Here is a 22003-nt window from a genome sequence, read left to right on the forward strand (position 1 = left end):
GACGTCACAGCATTTGTCACTGCCGTTCCGTGATGTTGACCTGTTTCAGTAGCGGTGAAGAAGTGTCTACAGTTTCTCTCACGACTCCATACTTCTGCCCCACATACTTGCAATAGATGAGTTCCATGCACCACTCTCTTGTCCGTGCACACTTGGTGCAACCCTCCACAAGGTTGTGGCAGTACAGAGAAATTCAGGAACCAACGCAACAGACGTTCTCCTTTTGGTAACTTTATTAGTACAATAAAATAACAACGTTTCGGCCACACAGGTCTTTATCAAGCCATAATGCATTTCTCTGTTTTTTTACAGCTTAATAATGGCCCTGCGTGGCTAAAATGTTGTGATTTTTCTGTACTAATAAAGTTACCAAAAGGAGGATGTCTGGGGCTCTGGTTCCTGGATTTCCCCTCTGTCCCACATATTCAGTCCACGCTGCTTCTGTCTTCATTGCCTCGTTCACTGAAACGAGATGTCATCAGGGTGATAGAAACAGTGTCAGTAACAGCAGCGCTGCCCCATAGATTCTGTCAGCACACTGAAATCGTCATCGGTGGGCAGCACTGCTGTCATTTACCATGCTTCTATCATCGCCCCCAGATGACATTTTATTTCAGTGGACGAGGCAGTAGGCACAAGGGAAGTGTGGACTGATGATGCAATATGGCGTCAGAGAAGCTGCAGTCACTTCTCCTTCACTGCTGCTGAAATAGAATACACACATAAGGGTAAGAAGAGTTTCCTCAATTACCCAAATGAAGCGAACCACAAATATACTGAAATCATATAATTTTATTCAAAATACAAAAAAAAAGTTATAACATGACTGCATATCCATATTTCATCAAAACATACCCCAAAGGGGCATGCAACAGTCCATAAAGGAAGGGGTTCAAATCCAAAAAATATGTTCAGGAAAAATTTTCACATATATGTGCACAAAGTGTCACTATCAATAGTACATTGTTAACACCAATCTCCTAGAAAAACCACCTAACTGGACAGTTATTCTCAGCCCATGATTCACTATCTCTATAAATTACAATTATAATAGATAACCAAACAAAGTTTTTATATATAAAGTGCAAGTGCTCAAATCAACTTAAATAGATTGACTATATGTCAAAAGCGCCCATAAACAGATCACTGCAGGAATAGAGAAATTTATCAAACAAAGGTGTTGTGATGGTCAACGTGTGGCTGGACACACTGCCTCCAGCAGGGCGAATTTCTATCACACACGTGACCCTGGATACACCGCCTCCTGTAGGGCGAATTTAAATAATATAACATGCAGCCGGATACACCGCTTCCAGCAGGCGAATTTCAGTATTACACGTATAACTGGATACACCGCCTCCAGCAGGGCGAATTTAAATAACAAAGGGAAACACCAGGGAAACTGATACAATGGAGGGCCCTGCAATAGGGAACAGGGATGTGGAGACCTCCTGCAATACCCTGAGCCAGTCTCTACACTCCTAACAGTCCCTATACAGGCTCCGCACCTGTCACCGAGCTGGAACCTAAGAACCCTAGCTCGCCCTGCACCTAGCCCTTTCTAATGAAATGGACGGTGCAGAAAATAATCCCACCACTGCACTGAAACACACATAAGGGAAGTCACAAACAGGGATAACACCATTTAGCTTTGCTCTGTTGCTCTTGCTCCCAGCAACAGAGTCCACCACCAGAATGCAGATTTCCTCCAGAATCACTGCTACTTCTCCAAGCTTTGTCAGAGCTGCAAGGAACACCTCTCTGTAATTCCTTCCTTCACCAGACTGTACACCAGAGCTCTCCTGAGCTGCAAGGAACTCCTCTCTGTTGTTCCTTCCTCCACCAGACTTGGTTGGAAATGAGCAATATCACCAACAGTGATTGCAACACCTGACACTCTTTTATAGCAGAGCCAGAGTAATCACACCTGCTTTATAATCACGTGCACTAAACTAAAGTAACCAGAGTGCAATGACCCTAAAGGCCACCGGGGGCAAAACTATCTTTAAGCACACAGCTTAAGGAAAAAAAACAGGTTACTAGTGCATTTATCTGTCTTAATCCAACCTGGATCATGACAGGTGTAAGCCGTAGTTACCATTTCAAGACTGAGATAGTGCCCGTGGTCTGCTGCTAATCCCCCGTGCCCCAACGCGCGTTTCGCCCTCTTGCTTCTTCCAGGGGTGATCTTCCGGGGGCGAAGAAACGTAGTTAGATTCTCAGATTAAATAGACATGTGGTTTGAAATTCACTTCTCTCTTTAAATGTACAGTATGCACTGATTTATTTACTTGCATACAGGAGATGAGATCCTCTGAAAGATTCCTTGTATCCATCTGCTTAGCCAGCTCTGCTGCGCTATTTCACTAGCTGGCTCCTAATTTATTGCAGATTTCAGCTTTCAGCAGAATAATGGACCACTCAAACATTGTGGGAAAATGAACTTTCCTACTTGGAACATACTGGAACATGCCGCAATCATTGTTTTTACCATCACAAGATGGAGGTGTACCGGAGAAGAACTGACACTAATAAACCAAAGAGGTCATACAATATATGACAGTGTTCAGGAATTACTGTGCCATCTGCTACCAATTCAACATAGTCCCTTTAGCATAAGCCAGCAGCTGTTGTACAATCAAGCAGGAAGCCCTGTATGCCACTTGCCTAACTCCATGTTAGACAAGTGTACTGGCTAATTCTGAATAACTGAGACACAACAGAATGACTTACTTTTCTTAACAGTTTATGCACTCTGATCTTTGACTGTAAAGATTGGTGCTGTGTATCCTTTATGTGTAGGTATAACCATACTTGTGAGCATCACTGAAATCCTTGCTGTAAGCTGGAGCTATACTTTGGGCATTTGTCTAGATGTCAACAATTCTTTAAGTGATGAGTCATAGATTGACCTTACAGTCCCCTTATCCTACTGTTTAGATATATCAGGGTAATTACACACTAGGTCATTTTCTAATCACAAAGACAAACTGACCTGGTTTTTGTGATCAGCAGCCGGTGAACGGAAATATTTTCTTTACACAATGGACGTTTGACATTATGCAATCAGCCTGTTAAATGTTCTGTAATTGCCATGCTTTGTCTAGGTAATGCTCTCATAGAGTCAGTTCTGAGGGTCTGTTTTACTGAAGTCTGATGTAACCATGCATCCTCATAAACAAGATTTAATATCATCTGCAATACTTCATTGTGCTAATGGCAAGTTTCAGTTTCTTCTCAATTTCAACAAATCCCCAAAAACTATATGTAAATTGAATTCATCTGTTACACCATGGCATTTGCTAACTCGGTGTCTCAGAGGAGTTGGGATTATGATTTATGCATTAACTAGTGACTGATAACTTCCATACAGCGTGTTATAAAGGCTCTACTCCCAATAATTTGTCCCTTACTCACTCCTAAACCCACTGATTTAGCCTACACCCAGTGCAAGAATCTCCAAACTGATCATTTCTAAAGTTTAAAGAGAAATATAGCAACAACCACACATTTGTGGTATTAAGACCCCATCCTTGATGTGTAACTCTGCAGTTGCAATGAAGATTCTTTAACCTCCATAATTAGGTTTCTTAGCAAAATTGACTAACTTTGTATTTGCAAAAAACAAACAACAGTTTAAGTAGCTCAACACAACTAATATAAAACAAGTGCTTTCTCCAAATACTGCTCAAAATATCCCTTATAATAAAAAATGCAGTGTCCGAAATATTCAACTCCGCACAATGAGTGATTTTAGTACTTAGAGCACTCTTTGCTGCTATGATCTGTTACAAATGTGATGCATAGTGGTATACTAGTTTTTGGCAATGTTATTGAGGATTCATTCTTCATTGGTTAATGCTTTTTTGGTGTGTGTGTTGCAACTGCTGCCTTCAAATTCCATTAAAAGGGTTGTTCACTACTTGGACACTCCGTTCTCTTTCCTCATATTTGGCCCTGTTAAAATAAAAACACCTATACTGGCCTTCTGTGTCAGCGCCGTTCCAGCAGTGTTGGCACTTTCTTTCCCGGGACTTACGTGAGGGTGTTATGTCACAGTAGCCATGCGCCCAGTTACTATCCCAGCCTTCGGACAAATCGAACTTCAAGAGGAAGTTAGAGTGCAGCCACAGCCCTGGCTTCCTGTGGACAACCCCTTTAAAGATTTTCTGTGGGGTCCAAGACTCTTGGCTGCTCCAGACTCTATCAGTACTTCTGACACCAAGTCCAGAACTGTGTTCACAACTTTGCTGCTTGCTATTGGAAACAATTAGTAAGTTTACCCTATATAGTTTTAGGAACTTGCAGAATTGTGATTGTGCGAGAGTAATCCAGGCTGAAAATCAGGAATAGTACAACAAAAGTAAAACAATGTATTTGGAAAAGGACTCAAATTTTATGGACATGTATTCTATATTGGATGCGAAACCTGAACGGTAAAGAAACAAGACAGAAGAGGAATCGAGAACTTCGAAATGTGGTGCTGGAGAATGTTTTCAATACCATGCATGGCAAGAAGCACAAACATATCAAATTTGGCACATGTTACTTGAAGAAAGGGTCACTAAGATGCAACTAGCCTACTATGGACACAACATATGAAAAGATCATTCACTGTAGAAGGACATCATGGTCAGGAGAATAGAAGAAACAAGGCAAAGAGGGAAACCAGCAACCTGATGGCTTGATACTACCCAGATAACAGTGGAGAAGACCCTGGTGGACTTATCTAGGCTTGCACAAGAGTGATCTTCATGCAGACTGTTCATCCATCAAGCCGCCATGACTCGAGATCGAGCCAAAGGCAGTTAAACAAATAATAATAAATGTTCTGTAGCTAAATTGTAAAAAAAAATCTGTAAGTATTAATTTTCACCACAGAATATATCACTCCAGAATGTTCTGGGTACAATAAATTATTTAAATTTGTACTCTGATTCTAAAAATACTACAGGAAAGAAGTGCTATTTACCAACTGATCTATTTGTATTTTTGAGATATTTCATTTACTATTTTTACTTATTCCAAATTTCATTGTTTTCAATGGATTTGACTAATACCAGATGAACTTTTTAGGTGAAGTCATTTTCCGTTTCACATAATAAAATTAAGTACAGTGACCCTCAAACTTAAAGGGAATCTGTCAGGAGAACTTCACCGCCCAAACACTTTATGTGCCCATGTAGGTCTTTCAATGACAAGTCAACCAGTGTTTTTACATGGCAAGTCCATTCCTCCTTCATATGCAAATGAGGCAGCAGAGTTATTTGTAGATCTGAAACCTCTGTCACATCAGTATTATTCCCCGCCTAGCTCTGCCTCCTGCTGCTTGAATGACAGTTCCTTTACTTGACAGTCACACTACAACATAGAGGCTGGCAGTCAAACAGGAGGCTGTGGAGCAGGGCGTGAAAATTATTGTGCCACTTGGATTTATAACATATGGGCAGTAATTTCCATAGGATTGGTAGTTTGGTGGTAGAGTATTCTGACATATGTCCATGTTCATGATTCTAAGAAACAAAACTTAATTTACAAGTGAGATGGTTACACAAAATTTCATTTTAAAATTTGGTTATTCATGGTCACATTACAAAACACCAGATCTTACTAAATCATTTTTTTTCTTTCTTGACCATGTCATTTGATTTATGTTATAGGGTGTCCAGTGAAAGGTGATTCTATTCCCTTTATCAGTTGGTATCATGGAAGTCAACCAGTAAACAGCGCAACAAAGCTGAGATATGAAATATTGGACGGCGGGCAGATCCTTCAGCTAACTAACATAAGCAAGGACCATCATGGGGAATATCGATGTGTTATTCAGAAGAACCCATCTGACTCAGTCACGCAAAAAGCTTTTCTGTCACTTCAAGGTAAATCAAACTTCAGCTAACTTTAACAATGCCTGTATTCAATAAAATGCATGTCTCAGCACATGACATTCTATATCGTTCTCTTAAAGTTAGCATAAGTAAACATGACGTGTATTCTCATTTTCCTTTAAGGAGTTTTCCAAAAATTAACAAATATCACCTATTCACTGGGGTCCCATCCTCCGATTTCTTCTCTCTGCACTCCCTACACTGTTCCGAGACTTTAGTTCAGTGCTATGTACAGTTCTCTGTAATTTATTTCAGCATCATAGACAATAAACCAGTTGCCCATCCCACAGTATACATGCACACTATTGAGGTTCAAGGAATTTGGGACCCTATTTCTATTGAACCTTGAGTCCCCTAGTAACTGGATACTTATTTCCCATCCTGTGACGCCAACGATCAAAATATGGTCCAGGACGTTCGTGCACGATCAGCGATATCGCAGCAGGGGCCACATCGCCGCTGCATGTCACACACAGCGACATCGTTGACAATGTCGCTGCTGCGTCATAATATCGGTGTCGCTTAAGCGATATCGCTAGCGATCTCGCTTAGTGTGACATGGCCTTTAGTCGTATAGTGCCTGAGAAAAATACTGGAAAACACTGGATGCACATGCACAGTGTCAGTGCTAATGAGCACACAATATGGATGGTAGGTGGGCTCATTCAACTTCTAGTGAGAGGTGTCAAGAGTCAGGGTGGAGAACGCGCCATCTACGCTGTGTACTGACACTGTGTGCATGGCAGGGCTCAGGCAGCGTCAGCCTGCATCTGTGCGCAAGTGGGAAGTGAGCAGTGTCTATCAGAATTGTGGGAATTGTGTCAAAATGCAATCTGCAGGGTGTAACTGTGCACTGAACACTTCGCCATGACAATGGTGCACTGAAGCGCCATCTTTTCCATGCAAATTAAAAGTATTTATTTCAAGCTCTGTACAACTACCAGGAGAAGTGCTAGTATGATTTTTATAAGGTTAAGTCGTTTATTTCACTGTATACATTGTTTACTATTGCTTTTGGGGTGGCAGACTCTTGAAAGGAGTTGTTCGGCCTTAGGGTACAAATTTACAGTCAGTCTATGTGACTGCAGAATTAAGGATCCTTACAGCGGGCACCAGGAGCAGGTGGTCATGTGACTGAAACTATGTAATTTACATACTTTTGGCCACATTCTAACTAGATGTGCTCAGCCTTGCTTAATACTTATGCACTGAGCAAGGCCTCACACACGTCTAGTTGGCATGTGATCGCATGTATGCAAATCACATACGTCTGCATTCACCAAAGAATCCTCAAAGCACTCAGTGCACGTGCTGGTAGGACTCACAAGTCTGCAGTCACATAGAGTGACTGCAGACTTCTACCACTTTGGACAACCACTTTAATTCTTTAGTTATAACTAGACAGTTAAGTTTTATCTAACATGTCAATACTCATGTTGTAATCTTTTGGAAATGTGAAAATGCAGTGGTTTGTGACTTCTTTTGTAATATAATAAGTTCTTACAATTTGCTTCATCAACAGATTATCAGTGGTCTTTGGTCGGTCACCTGCCATGTACAACATCCTGTGGTAATAGAGGCATCCAACATCCACAACTGAGGTGTGTTCTTGACAAGCAAGAGGTCAATGTCACTCATTGCCAAGAGAAGCCCAAACCTTCCATCAATCCTGCTGCATGTAACAGGAGGGACTGTCCGCCGAGGTTTGTATTAGATGTATGTTTTTCTATCAGTAGTCTTGCATAGGAAACATGTTGGAGTGGCTTGTTCAGCGCCCACCAAAATAAACATTTTTGAGACTTTACAATCAAAGTATTCTGAAAGTATGGCTGAAAATACTAGAGCCACGGAATTGGCCATTTCTGTTAATTCTTCATCACAGAGCTAAGGGATCAGCTTCGAATCCCATCATGTTTTCCCAAAAGTTCAGTAAATTTGTCCTGGCCAATAAAAGACTAATTTTAGTTTCTTAAGAAATCACTTGTAATTAATATATTATATGTTTTTCTGCTTTCTTTTTTTCTTCTTCCACTTCTTTTTTGCCAGAAGTCTGTCTTTTTGTGAAATTTACTCTGCTTGTAAAAACTAACGTTATCTATATCAACATTTCCATGTGTGGACAGGAGATTTCAACCAGAATAATTTATGTGTCTCTGCCCCTTTTTTGAGGAACTAGAAAGCCTTCTGCTATATGTAACTCGAAGAGTTCTCCTTCACACTAGAAATGGGTGGGATTTAAGCGCACTTTGGGCCCCAAAATAATGGGCGTAAACCCCAAATGCACGTTAGAATCCAGGAGGCCTTTTCTAGTGACAATGGCCCTGCTGTGTTTTATGAGGGTTGTCAGAGGAATATATAATATGATGATAAATTACTCGCCTCCTCCACCAGCTTCCTATTGCCAATTCTATAATTCCTTGTGTCAAACCAAAGGGTGGCACTGAAAACTCACAAACTTGGTGATATCACTGATAGCTTATTTACAGGCAGTTTGCTACAGCCACGAAAAATAGGTTATATTCATCCAAGGAAATAATTTGCATCGCATATAGTGTTGAAAGGGTCAATGTGATCATGTCCTGGCTTGACCCATCCTCAAGGATTAAAAAAAACAGTACACTCTGCTTTTCATGGACCTGCCTGGATAACTATGTACAGCTTGTCAGATGTAAGACCTGGCCAACTCCAAGATGTGTTGGAACTTGTTCATTCATGTTTCATCACCTGCTGTGATCCCATGAACATCATGGCTTGCCAGTTTCTGTATTACTGATATTCTTATATATGTATGTTTTACTCATTGTTGAGAACCTCCGCACAAAGCAAATTGTCTGCAAATGTTTTGAGACTGCAAACTAGGAGTGTTTTAGTTATTTTTCAATTGCACAGTTCCAGAAGCTAGTTTCTTCTCCCACATGTAGATGCCCAGATCATTTTTCATTACAAATATTCATAGCATACAAACTCGCTCTACTCTTTCCTTATGGCCATAAAATAGAATGGAGAATGCCTGTTTTTGCACAGTCATGTTTACCATAAAAATGTGAGACTCTGGACATATTTTCTAAATCAATTAACAATGCTTTAAGCCATAGGGAGGGAGATGTCCTTTAAAATCCTGGATCAAATATTGATCATAACTAGTGATGAGCGAGTTTACTCGTTGCTCAGGTTTTCCCGAGCATGCTCGGGTAATCTCCAAGTATTTTGGCGTGCTCGGAGATTTAGTTCGTATCGTCGCATTTGCATGATTTGTGGCTGCTAGACAGCCTGAAAATAAGTGGGGAATGCCTGTTTGTAAGGGAATCCCCACATGTATTCGGGCTGTCTAGCAGTCGCAAATCATGCAGCTGCGTCAACAAAAACTAAATCTCTGAGCACGCCCAAATACTCGGAAGACACCCGAGCATGCACGGGATAACCCGAACAACAAGTATACTCATTCATCACTCATCATAACTATTCATATCATTACAAATATATTGACTTTTTAATTTACTAGTGTTAAAAATTCTATTGCCGTTCTTGGCCACCCGGTTGCCCTTTTGCCTCTCCCACATCTATACCATAGTGATGACGAACGTGCTTGGATAAGGTGTTATCCGAGCATGCTCGTGTCCTAACAAACAGGCAATCCCTGTATGTGTTGCAGATGTCGACAGCCTAGAGACATGCAGCCATTGGGACTTGAATATATTTTTCGAGCACGCCATAGCCACTTGGTTAGCACCCGAGCATAACACCTTATACGAGCATGTTCGCTCATTGTTATTCCCTGTATAGCCGGTGGCCAAGATAACCGCTCTAAAAGGAAACTTTCCCTGGGGCTGCAGAGCCAGAGCACCGCTTTTTGTGATGTAATTCTCCCTGCTTTACCTATTAAAAGCTATTCCTGACTACTTTATAATTAAAAATAAAAGGTGTACTTAAAAATGTAGAAATAGATACAATATACTCAGATACATAGTATTATTTCTATATCTCAAGATTAAATATTTCATAAATAAATCCCCTATCCGTTCCGACCTTGAAGTGCTTTGTGGTCATCAAGTCCATATTGTGGTTTCTGGGTAGGCAATATAAATGAAGTATATAAAGTTATTTTACATGATATGGAATGCAACTTTCATGACACAACACCCCTCCATAAATATTCTGACGTCCAAACACAGCTCCAGTTTATAAAAATAAAACTGTGGTTATCTCCCTCTCCCTGGGTCCATTAATGAGTCTCCGTTGTGTGTTATTGTCTGCAGCACTATTGTTAAATCACCTGTGCTGCAGCCAATAACTGAGCTCAGTGGCTCTGTTCAAGGTGATATCACAAGCCGCTCAGGATAGATGAGCTCTCTGATTGGTTGCAGCCCTGTCAAGGTGACAGCAGTGCTACAGTTAATAACACACACACTGGGAGCGGCGTAGGTGAGTCAGCGGTGGACCCAAGGAGAGTGAGCAAAGCACAGTCAGTTTATATTATAACAAACTTCAGCCAGCGATAGGCTTTTTCCAAAACTGAAAAACCACTTTAAGCAGCTGGTAAAATGACAACTACTAAAATGAATATACAGTCTAAGGGCAAATCAATCTTTTTTGCTTATGTTGATTATCTTATATTAGCATTTCTTTATCTTTCCAATTTAGACATATTCTATGGAAGGTCCTGTAGTTATTCATCCTTCTCTGAAATAGTTAAGCAGTGTTTGCCAGAGCCTAGAAGAAACTTCTATAAAATAGTTTACATGTTGGAATCCTTGAACTCATTGGCCTACTTCTGCTCACCTAATTATTAGTGAACTCTAGTTCAACCATAACACTAAAGTGATGATACATCTCCAAGGAAATAGCTACTTTGCCAGACCGAAGGAATCTATAATGGGAAAGTTACATAAACTCAGAAGTGTTCGACCTCCTGTTTTCATTTCCACCTGAGCACTAATTTTGGCTGCTTGCAATCTATTGTGGACATATTGTGGACAATTATATGCGAGAGTAGAAGTTAGCCTATGGGAATTAGACAAGGCAGAACATGTCTGGGGAGCAGTGGTATGTTTTTCCCCTTGTCTCTCTACTATGGATGTGTTCATCCATCAAAAAGTGCTTTCCTTCTCTTCTCAAATGTAAAGCTGATAAAGCCGTGCAGATATAGGGGGTTCGTTGTATAATGGGCTGGTGGTCTTTACTTATAGAATAATCCAATGATTCATCTACAACCAATGTAAAGGCTTCCCTGCTTGAGACACTTTGAGGATTTAATACTATTACCAGTACATTTTTTTCCCTGAAATTACTGGTATCTAACACCCATGAAAACATTGCATTTCATTGTAATGGCCACCGTTCTACATTCTTCACCACAGACTAAATTGGACTGAAGCATATAGTTCAGCAGACAGGATTGTGACGCTTAACTAGTTTAGTATACGAATGAGAGAAGCAGTATGGGGGTATGTTCATATACAGATAAAAACAATAATGGAAAGTTTGACACCTGTTCTGTGTTTTGGAGACACTTCTGGTTTTGATCAAAAATACTGATGAGTGAATGAGCTCTAACACAGGTTGCTTGTAAGTAGACTATGGATTCTTGCTGAGCAGCAGCTGAAAGCAGGTTCTTTGGTAGTGTGAACCAAGCAGTTAAAACAGCACTGCAGCAAAAAATACTTCTAATAATCTCGGCATTCAGTTTGGCATACTCCTTGGCATCCGGCACCAGAACCTCTGCCCATTGCTTCATGGATACTTAGGATTTTTGCCCTCACTCTAAGCACCAATTGGAGGTATTCACTTGCTTTCAGGCCACAGGTAGGGTAACTTTCACACAGGCAAGGAGTTTCTTGTCCAAATAGGAAGGTTTATTAACTCCACAAACTTCCAGCAGAAATGAAAATCAAAAAAGTATACAGCAGTATAGGAAAACAGAACAGTTTAGGTGCTTAATATGCAAAGTCCAATACTCAGCTTCTTGCAGAGTCTATCCAGCATAAAGAGGTCCTACACCTTGCATCCATAGATTTTGATACCAGAGGTGTTTGCACCTCCACTCCCAGACAAGGAATAAACAACTCAGCTGCCTTTTAAACCAGCTGCACCTCCTGAATTGGAGGGTGGGAATGACTAGTTCCGCCCTTCTCAACTAATCATTCCTAAAAAAACTTGGGTCCATATATTGGTCCTATTAACCCGCTCATCACCTCCTATCCAGGATTCTGCAAGCTGCTTATATGCAGTGCTATTGACATGAAATTTTCATTCTCATTATTACACATAACTTAATTTATCAACATGTATAGTTTGATATTTTTTGTCTGTGTGGATTGGATGGGTTGTTTCCGACATAGCATTTTCTTAGAAAATTGGTGACTGTTAAATGGTTATTTCACCCACTGAATTAAAAAGCATTGCATTACAATGTGTACACCAAGATTTATGCAAACGTTGAATAAATGAAATATAAGCTGTATTACTGGCATAGAGAATATACTTATAAAATTGAGGTAGTTAGCACACACATTGTATGTTTTCCTCGTGTTATCATTGAGTTTCCTCAGGGTTCTCCAGTCTCCTCCTGCACTCCAAAGACATACCGATAGTGAATTTTATTGTGAGCCTCAATGAGGACAGTGATAATAATGACTGTAAAGCATTGCGGAATATAATTTTGTTCATATTTTCCATTTAGGTGGATGGTAACATCATGGTCAACATGTTCACAAAGTTGTGGAGGGGGTGTCCAAACGCGTCGCGTGACTTGTCAAAAGATGACTGGTGGAGGCATCCAGGTCCCAGTTTCAAACGATGTCTGCATATTGTCTACAAAGCGTCCTGTTGATAGTCAGAGCTGCAGTAGACAGCTCTGTGTAGAGTGGGTCACATCTACATGGGGACAGGTAAGAAGAGGGATATGATCTACAAATTGAGAATTTGTAGAGTCTACATTGTCACTGTGTAATATCAATATTTCTAAAGCTGCTTGCAACGCTCATGAGTGAGAATTTTACTTTATAGCGGAATATATTTCTAAACTACGGGCAATAAAATGTTAGAATGGGGCTTGCTAACAGCCATCTAAGTACAGAGACCTTTTCATAGCACAATATCCATCAGAGTGATCAGCGCCAAGTGTAAACATCCAATTATTGAGTTTATTGCATCCTTTACAGTGATGTAAAAATCTTTGTTTTTCAGCAGCGCTTTCGCTACTGTAAGCCGTAAACCAAATAGGGGGAGAGCAAACAAGGTAGTTGCTACTAGTGCTGATCCACAATGTAGTAATTCAAATAGGATTGGTACTCGTATAGTATGATTTTCATGTTAGGTCTGTATTACACACGCGTTAGATACAGACTGTTCTCGTATCAGAAGGCCAGTCAGTTATCTCAGGTTGGGGGACCTGGCGGTCAGGCTGTGTAGCCAATGCGCGAATGGTCCATGTTTCACAAATGTGTGAAACTAGCCTTACAACTTATCAGAAGGCCAGACCGCTCAGTTAGCTAAGGTTCGGAGACCTCCCCAGAGTCAAGCTGGGTTGCCAATGCGAGCACATTCCATGCTTCACAGATGTATGAATCTTGCCTTACACTTATCTTACATTTTTTGCTTTATTTGCCATAAAGTGAAAAGAATTAAGATACCTCCAACAGGAAAATCATAGTATATGAATACTGATTGACTTTCTATAGTATAGATTGGCACTTGTTACAGGCAAGTTTTCTGCCTGTGTAAAAGGATGTTAATGCTTAACATTAATCAGTAAGAGGCAGAGAACAAAAAGAACACATTCAAGGCACCGAGCCACTAAGCGTCTTCAATATGTCATATTTAGTATACAATGTAAGGGAATTTTCAGATGAGGAATAAAAGTATTTTAATTGAAAACATAAATATATATGTGCGCTATCAAACGTGCATTTCTTATCTGCTACAAAGTAGCCTTTTATGTTCCAAACTATGCCCTCAGGTATTTGGATGCAGTTTGTTGTTACTCGACTGTCTTTTATGTGATCTTGAGCCAACCGCACTGACAGAGGCATCACAAGGTGTCACGTGAGCCATGGATCAATGGTCCTTCTTCATGTGCTGTGCATGTGTTTTTATGCACTGCTTTACACTGTCCTCTCATGTGATCTTGACTTATTTCCCATTGCAAAGTAGGTTAATATGTAGCCATTCCCAGGGCAAAATCTTAACTTTCAGTGTGCCAAATTCATCAGCAGAATGCAGGATGAAAAAAAGATTATTCCATTTTGGAGCAACACTGAAATCAAAATTATGCAGAAGTATTACAGCTCCTGTAATGAGCCACCATAAGGCATAAGAGACAAACTGTACCTCCACTTACACCCAGTTTCCATATGCCACCTTATATTTTACCATAGCCAACTTTCCTAGAACATTGCTTCTGGTTGTAACAATATCCCTAATACAGGACTTTACAAATGCACCATGTTGCGGTTCATAGAGGGACTGTAACTATGCAGCTGTGCGTGCCCTGTCCATAAGGCTTTGTGTTAAGGCCCCCAAATCTGCTGTTTCAGCAACAGTTGATGTCAAGGGAAAAAAGGATCAAGCTTGGAGAATTTTAACAGGCAGTGACTTACACCCCTCCCCCAACGAAACACACGGATGAGCTGAGTATGTATGGGTGAGCTGGGAGAGATAACGTTAACAATTCTCCAAGTGTCCAACATATTTGGGCCAGGCATTTGTGGTTGCATTGGAGGTTCCATCTGAAGCCATAAAAATTGGAATTTAATGTGCCCCTGATGAGAAAATTCACTAAAACGAGCAGAAGGAGTCACTTCATACTATGTCTGGCCTCTTTTCTGGCAATGTTCTTTTTAAAGCCTAAAAAGCTAAATTTAGCTAAAGGCTAAATGGAGTGCAAATTGACTCTGTCTGCCTCGTTATTGTAAATGGCTCCATTGTGGCCATGTCCGAATCCTACTTTTAGGGGGTTCAGACAGAACTCCTGATGGAGTCACTGATGGGTTACCCAAAAGTGGTGTGAACAAGCTTCCATTACGAATGCAGCACATATTCAGACATATTTTCTATTCTTGTCATTGAATTAAACACAAATACACTGGAGAAAATAAGTATTTGATACACTGCTGATTTTGCAAGTTTTCCAACCTATAAAGAGTGGAGAGGTCTGTAATTTTTATTTCAGCTGTGAGAGAAAGAATCTAAAAATAAAAACTAGAAAATCACATTGTATGATTTTTAAATAATTAAATTGCATTTTATTGCATGAAATAAGTACTGTATATACTGGTGTATAAGCCGACCTGTGTATAAGCCGACCCCCTAATTTTGCCACAAAAACTGGGAAAACGTATTGACTCTTGTATAAGCCTAGGGTTAAATGGTGTTCCAAGAAGATGCTCCATAGATAAAACCCCCCAAATGCTGCTGCACAAGGGTTAATGCTGGCCCAAGACGATGCTCCATAAATACCCCCCATAATATGCTGCTGCACAAGGGTTAATGCTGCCCCATAAATACCCCCTATATGCTGCTCCACAAGGGTTAATGCTGCCCCATAAGATGCTCCTCATATGCTGCTGCACAAGGGGTAATGCTGCCCCATAAATACCCCTCATATGCTGCTGCACAAGGGTTAATGCTGCCCCATAAATACCCCCTATATGCTGCTCCACAAGGGTTAATGCTGCCCCATAAGATGCTCCATAAATACCCCTTATTTGCTGCTGCAATAAGAAAAATGACATACTCACCTCTCCGTCGCTGGGGGCCAGGTGCCGGTGTCCTGAGCCCCTGGCAGTGGCGATATTCACCTGTCCCCGTTCCAAGCCGTGCACCGCTGTGTCTAACGAATCTCTGCGTTATTGCGCCCTCTGCTGTCACAGCAGGAGGACCCGGAGACACAGCGGTGCACTGCTTGGAACGGGGACAGGTGAATATTACTCTGCCCCCGTCATACTCACCCCTCCTAGCGCAAGTTCTTCTCTGCAGTGGCAGCCCCTGCTTCTCTCTGCCGTCTACTTCCTGTATTCAGCTGCTCACGTGGACCGCTCATTAAACTCATAAATATGCGCATATTCATGAGTTTAATGAGCGGTACCACGTGACCGCTGAATGCAGGAAACAGACGGCAGAGGGAGACACAGGGACTGCAGAGAAGTGCCAGGAGAGGTGAGTATGGTGTCTGACACCCCCACTCCCCCTCCCTCGTCCACCCCCTTATATGACTCGCGTATAAGCCGAGAGGGGGACTTTCAGCCCAAAAAAATGGGCTGAAAATCTCGGCTTATACACCAGTATATACGGTATTTGATCACCTATCAACCAGCAAGAATTCTGGCTCTCATAGTTTTTCTTTAACAATCCCTCCCACTCTGCACTCATTACCTGTACAAAAACACCTGTTCACACACTCAATTAATCACACTCCAACCTCTCCACCATGACCAAGACGAAAAAGCTACAGGAAAATGGGCAAGCAGCTTGATAAGAAGGCAACAACTGTTGTCACAATTGTTAGAAAATGGAAGAAACACAAGATGACTATTAATCTTCCGCGGTCTGAGGCTCCATGCAAGATCTCGCCTCATGATGTAACGATGATTCTGAGAAAGGTCAGGAATCAACCCAAAACTACACTCTAGGACCTCGTCAACGTCCTGAAGAGATCTGGGACCACAGTCTCAACCGTTACCATTAGTAACACACTTAGCCGTCATGGATTAAAATCCTGCAGGGCACACAAGGTCCCCTGCTCACACCAGCACATTTCCAGGTCCGTTTGAAGGTCACCAATGCCCATCTGGTTGATCCAAAAGAGACATGGGAGAATGTCATATGGTCAGATGAGACCAAAATAGAAGTTTTGGGAATCAACTCCACTCGCCGTGTTTGGAGGAAGAAGCAAGAAGAATACAACTCCAAGAATACTGTCCCAACTGTAAAGCATGGTGGGGGAAACATCATACTTTGGGGGTGCTTTTCTACAAAGAGGACAGGACGACTGCGCTGTATTGAAGCAAGGATGGATGCAGTCATGTATCACAGGATTTTGGCCAACAACCTCCTTCTCTCAGTAAGAGCATTGAAGATGGGTTGTAGCTGGTTCTTCCAGCATGATAATGACCCAAAACACACAGCATGATCAACTAAGAAGTGGCTCCGTAAGAAGCATTTCAAGATCCTGGAGTGGCCTAGCCAGTCTCCAGACCTGGATCCAATAGAAAATCTTTGGAGGGAGCTGAAACTCAATGTTGCCCAGTGACAGCCCCGAATCCTGAAAAATCTGGAAAAGATCTGTATGGAGGAGTGGGACAAAATCTCTGCTGCAGTGTGTGCAAATGTAGTCAAGAATTACAGAAAATGTCTGACCTCTGTAATTGCAAACAAAGGTTTCTGTACCAAATATTAAGTTCTGTTTTTCTACTGTATCAACTACATATTTAATGCAATAAAATGCAAATTAATTGTGTAAAGATCATGTAATGGGATTTTTAGGATTTTTTTAGATTCTGTCTCTCACAGTTCGTGTGTACCTACAATAAAAATTACAGACTTCTCCATTCTTTGTAGGTGGGGAAACTTTCAAAATCGACAGTGTATCAAATACTTATTTGCCCCACTGTAATTATAAAACATATCGCCTGTTTAACAACATATTTATTATTTTTCCTTTTACTCTGCTTAAATATAAGCGTCCCGTTACTTTAGATCTTTGCATGAGATTACGTTATTACCCTGGGAGTTAATTCAATCATTATATATATAAGGAAGGGAGCAGACCTGTGGATTGCATATTCTGAATTTTGCGTCATGCAAAATTACATAAGAGATTAAAATCCCAGTGGAAATAAGATTGATGCATTTGCTTCTGAATTAAAATGAGCAGATTGCCTTACCCCACCCTTGCAGTACATTACTAGAAAATGATAGGAGCCTGACTCTTCAAAAACAAGTGTTCTGTCATCTTCGTGAGTCCACAAACATTGCCTTATTTTAGTTTCTATGGAACATTTTATTATGTTATTTTAAAATGGGTCCGTCCATTAATTCCACAGTGCTTTATATACATTTTCAGCATTGTCCCCATTAAGGCTCACAAACTAGATTGCCTATCATTTCGTCTTTAGAGTGTGGGAGAAAACCTACACAAACACGGGGAGAGCATGCAAACTCCTTAAAGATGATTTTCTTGGTGGGATTTGAACCCAGAACCTCAACTCTTCAAGGCTGCAGTGCTAGCAACTGAGCTACTGTGCTACATTTTAAGCGTTTGCACATAAATTCTTCAATATATTAAAATGATACCTTTACTTATTTCTTTAGTGTCATGGACCATGTATAGGACCACGAACAGCTTTACAACATAGACAGGTCTACTGCCAAACTCGAGATGGCACCATCATATCTCCAGAACAGTGCCAGATCTTACCCAGGTAATCTAAGATCAATATAACTATTTTCTACTGATAAATAATTAATAGAAATGACCAATATAAATATTTTCTACTATTAAATTAGCATTTTGCAAGTCACTCATCACAGGGTAAATACTAGAAACTGAACAATATTTTTAATTCCAGTTCGACACCGTATATGCATATATTAACATATGTCCTATGTTTTTGACATTATTACACTGCAATATCTGTTTTAAATTGCCCTGTAAATGAACTCAGACTAGGATAAGCATGCTCAATTTCATCTAGTGATTTCCTGAGGCAATTGTTGGGATGCTTTAGGTTTCTTCGCAATCAGACTGTAAGCTCTTTAAGCCACCAAGCATTTAGGGTAATTTGCTCATATCTTGAGTTCCAGTGTCCAACTGTGTACATTTGTTTCTGTAATTTAATGTGATTGTATATTATAATATTGTTTTCATCAATCTTAAGAGTCTGGATTGTGATGAAAGGAAGTATGATGTGTTTAGGTAAAGCATAATAATATACATCCAATACTCATCCTAGAAAGTATGAAGCTCTAATAGGATAGAAATGATTACACTAGTTTGTAGCTAAATATAGGAAGGAAAGTAACAGGGATGCAGAATCCAGTAGCAGAATTGAGTTTATTTACTTAATTACGTTGTCTTTGGTAAAATTTGCCAAGTTGTATAGTGGTAGATTAAAAGAAATAGGGTACTCCACTTATATTAACCCCTGTAGTCTTATACCTAGGTCTTTTCTGCTGGATATGCAAAACACAAGCCACGGAGACACCATCACATGTTTCTCAACGCAAGCAATGACTTGCCAGGTCTTTCCCGGCCATGAATGAACTCATGGAGATCAACATCCAACACTGCGGAGACACCATCACATGTTTCTCAACGCAGTGATTCTGTGGCTGGATACCATGTTTTGGCATAGGTGGTTTCCTTCATTGGAGACTGCCCTTCCCGTGGTTGTTCCTTCACGGGGAAAGACCTGGCTAGTCATTGCTTGCGTTGAGAAACATGTGATGGTGTCTCCGCGGCTTGTGCTTTGCATGTTTTACATATTTCCCATAATGGATGGGGGCATTGCTCTAGAATCACTGCGTTGAGAAACATGTGATGTTGTCTCTGCAGTGTTGGATGTTGATCTCCATGAGTTCATTCATCCTCATTTTTCACATTTTCTGCTGGATATGTCCTCTTAGTTTCTAACTGATTGCATACAGCCCAACAATATCAATGAATAGCCAAGATCCAAGGAGGAATATGATGTCCAAAAACTCGTCTTGAGTAGAATAAAGTGAAAGACAATAAACAAACAAGTGTCAAACTTTCAGACAGAGTAAACAAACATAATGAATGAATAAATCCCATAGCATAAAAGACATTAGAGATGATTTACTAAACATGTTTAATGTTTTCACAGTACAAGCTTAGACTAGACAGTCTTAAAATACTGAAAATGTATCATAGTGGTTCAGGCTCGATGACAAATTTGGTGCTTGTTTACACTGTCCAGTCTCCAGTTTACACCATCAGTAACACTGGTCTTGTCACCAATTTAGCCAGAATTTGGCACATTTAGCTTAGTAAATATCTGCTTATAACTTATATGACAGCCTCAAAAATAATGGGCTCAGCCATATTTTAACATATTATAAATTCAGTATCAAAAGTTTAAGAAATAGCTTTAATAATATTGTATTTTTGACTAACTCCTATATGAAGAAAAAACAGACAAGATAGTAACAAAATGAGTATGTACATTGCTGTAAATAAGTAAAAAGTAATAGTACATATAAATAACAGAGTGTACTAACACTGTTTTTGATAAAAAAAAAAAAAACATAAAAGCATCCTTTTGCGAAAAGGTGTACCACAATCTGGATGGTTCAATACTTTCTCTAGCATTAATATCTTACTATGTATCAAAAACAACTCAATGTGAATAAGAGCAGAGCAGAATAAACCAGACCTGGTAAGAGGTTTGCATATCTATGCAAAGGACCCTGACCTCCCTCTCCCAGTGTTGGCAGCGGAATATTCAGGATACTTCCCAAGCATGTGACAACAGAGCTTCTTTTTTCAGGAACAATATATAATAATTTATTCCTGATCTATTAAGCTTATTTGTGTGTCTCTATCCGTGCAGCATCTGCCATAGGCTGCTTCTCTCATGCACAGACACAGGAAAGACAGGAAATACAGTCACATGCTCTTCCTGTGTGAGCCTCTGGGAGTTTTTTTTTAACTTTATAAACAGCATACAAATCTAGCAACTAAACACTCATAGACAGGAATGGAGTTGTTGCACCAAACTTATTCAAACACCCATGTTTTTGCTGCTAGTACACGCTGCACAACATGAAGAAACAGCTTAACAGGGAGTGAGTAGTCATTAACACTTAGTACTCATAAATATAAGGCCTGCATACTAGAGTTTATGCACACACAATAGATTTGTTTCCAACAATTTGTTGAAATTGGTGTACTGTATCTAAATTCTTTTATGCCCAAAAAGACAAAAGTATTTTCGGAGTGATACTTTTACTGGTTATCCAGAAAAAATATATTTGCTAGTTTTCAGAACAGAGAGGCTCCTTCATTAGGTAGGTTTTTTCTGGTTGGCCAATAAAGGAGCCAGGAACCGTTGATGTTGGCAGGCAGGTAGGAGGCTATTCTCATGGTTCCCATTCAGTGTCCACAGATTACTGACTCGGCTGCTTCATTGAGTCCTGCAAATCGATTAACATCATAGCTTCTGTTAAGCTTGTATAATAAATAATAATAAAGGTTTTTTTCAAGGAATCTATAGAGAAAACCATAGAGAGATAAACAAGGTAGAAGCTTGGCGAGTCTATGCCACTAGGTTGGAATGTTATCTATTCTCTCATCACCAGATTTATTAAACACATTCAAGCATCATACAAGCTTCGGATCTGCATTGTTGTTCTGGTATTCTCAGGCTAAACACAGGCTGATGCCTTCTCCCTTGCACATACTTATCGCATTATGTATTTATAGAACACTTGACCGTATGGTTTGGTGAATCACCGAGTCATTTGTAGTTGGTTGATATTAGTAACAACAGTTTTACTGCATTAATTCATTAGCCTCCAAAGGTGACCAATGAAAATGTACTCATTCTGTAGTGAACTTTTCTTGGAGACATGTTAAATAATTGTGACAAATTAAGTGATCTTCCAACAGTTAACTTTTTTTCTTTTACCCAGACCACTAAATACACAAAACTGCATGGCAGATATGTGCAGTGTACAGTGGAGAGTATCCCCTTGGACGCTATGCACAGCCACTTGCGGCAGCTATGGTTTCCAGTCTAGACGTGTTGAATGTGTTCATCATCGAACTGGCAAGTCTGTTCAAGAGCATATGTGTTCCTGGAGACCTCGGCCTTCCAACTGGCAACGCTGCAACATGGCGCCTTGTGAGAACGGTATGAGCTGTAAGGGCTGGATTTACTAAGGTACGATTTAAGTGGGTTTCAGGGTTACATAATTGCTCAAATTACTGGTAAAGGATGGATAATATTGCGTGTAAAATGCCCAGTTTTACATCAGCAGTCTGTCACGATTCCTCCCCTCAGTGTGTCTTGGGCACAGTGAGTGACAGCTCAGTCAGCAAATTGGTTGCAGGGGTGTGCTGAGCTGTCAGTGTGTTGCTAGATAGCTCAGTCGTCCAA

At 40.4% G+C, this 22003-nt stretch overlaps 1 protein-coding gene across 2 annotated transcripts in view; it reads left to right on the plus strand.

Annotated features, from left to right (window-relative positions):
* The window catches only part of ADAMTSL1 (ADAMTS like 1), a 487614-nt gene that overhangs the window by 458003 nt on the left and 7608 nt on the right, over positions 1-22003 (plus strand). The window contains exons 24-28 of one of the 2 annotated variants that reach the window (XM_073552482.1): positions 5661-5876; positions 7408-7588; positions 12565-12772; positions 18195-18304; positions 21537-21787. In XM_073552482.1, coding sequence (XP_073408583.1) covers positions 5661-5876; positions 7408-7588; positions 12565-12772; positions 18195-18304; positions 21537-21786 — 965 coding nt within the window. In that variant the 3' untranslated portion in view covers position 21787. The remainder of the gene's footprint in view (positions 1-5660; positions 5877-7407; positions 7589-12564; positions 12773-18194; positions 18305-21536; positions 21788-22003) is intronic. The other variant, XM_073552481.1, reaches the window with a different exon arrangement.

This window comes from Dendrobates tinctorius, unplaced genomic scaffold (assembly GCF_039654945.1).
Source record: "Dendrobates tinctorius isolate UK_male_01 unplaced genomic scaffold, ASM3965494v1 ptg000191l, whole genome shotgun sequence".
Taxonomy (NCBI): Eukaryota; Metazoa; Chordata; class Amphibia; order Anura; family Dendrobatidae; genus Dendrobates; species Dendrobates tinctorius.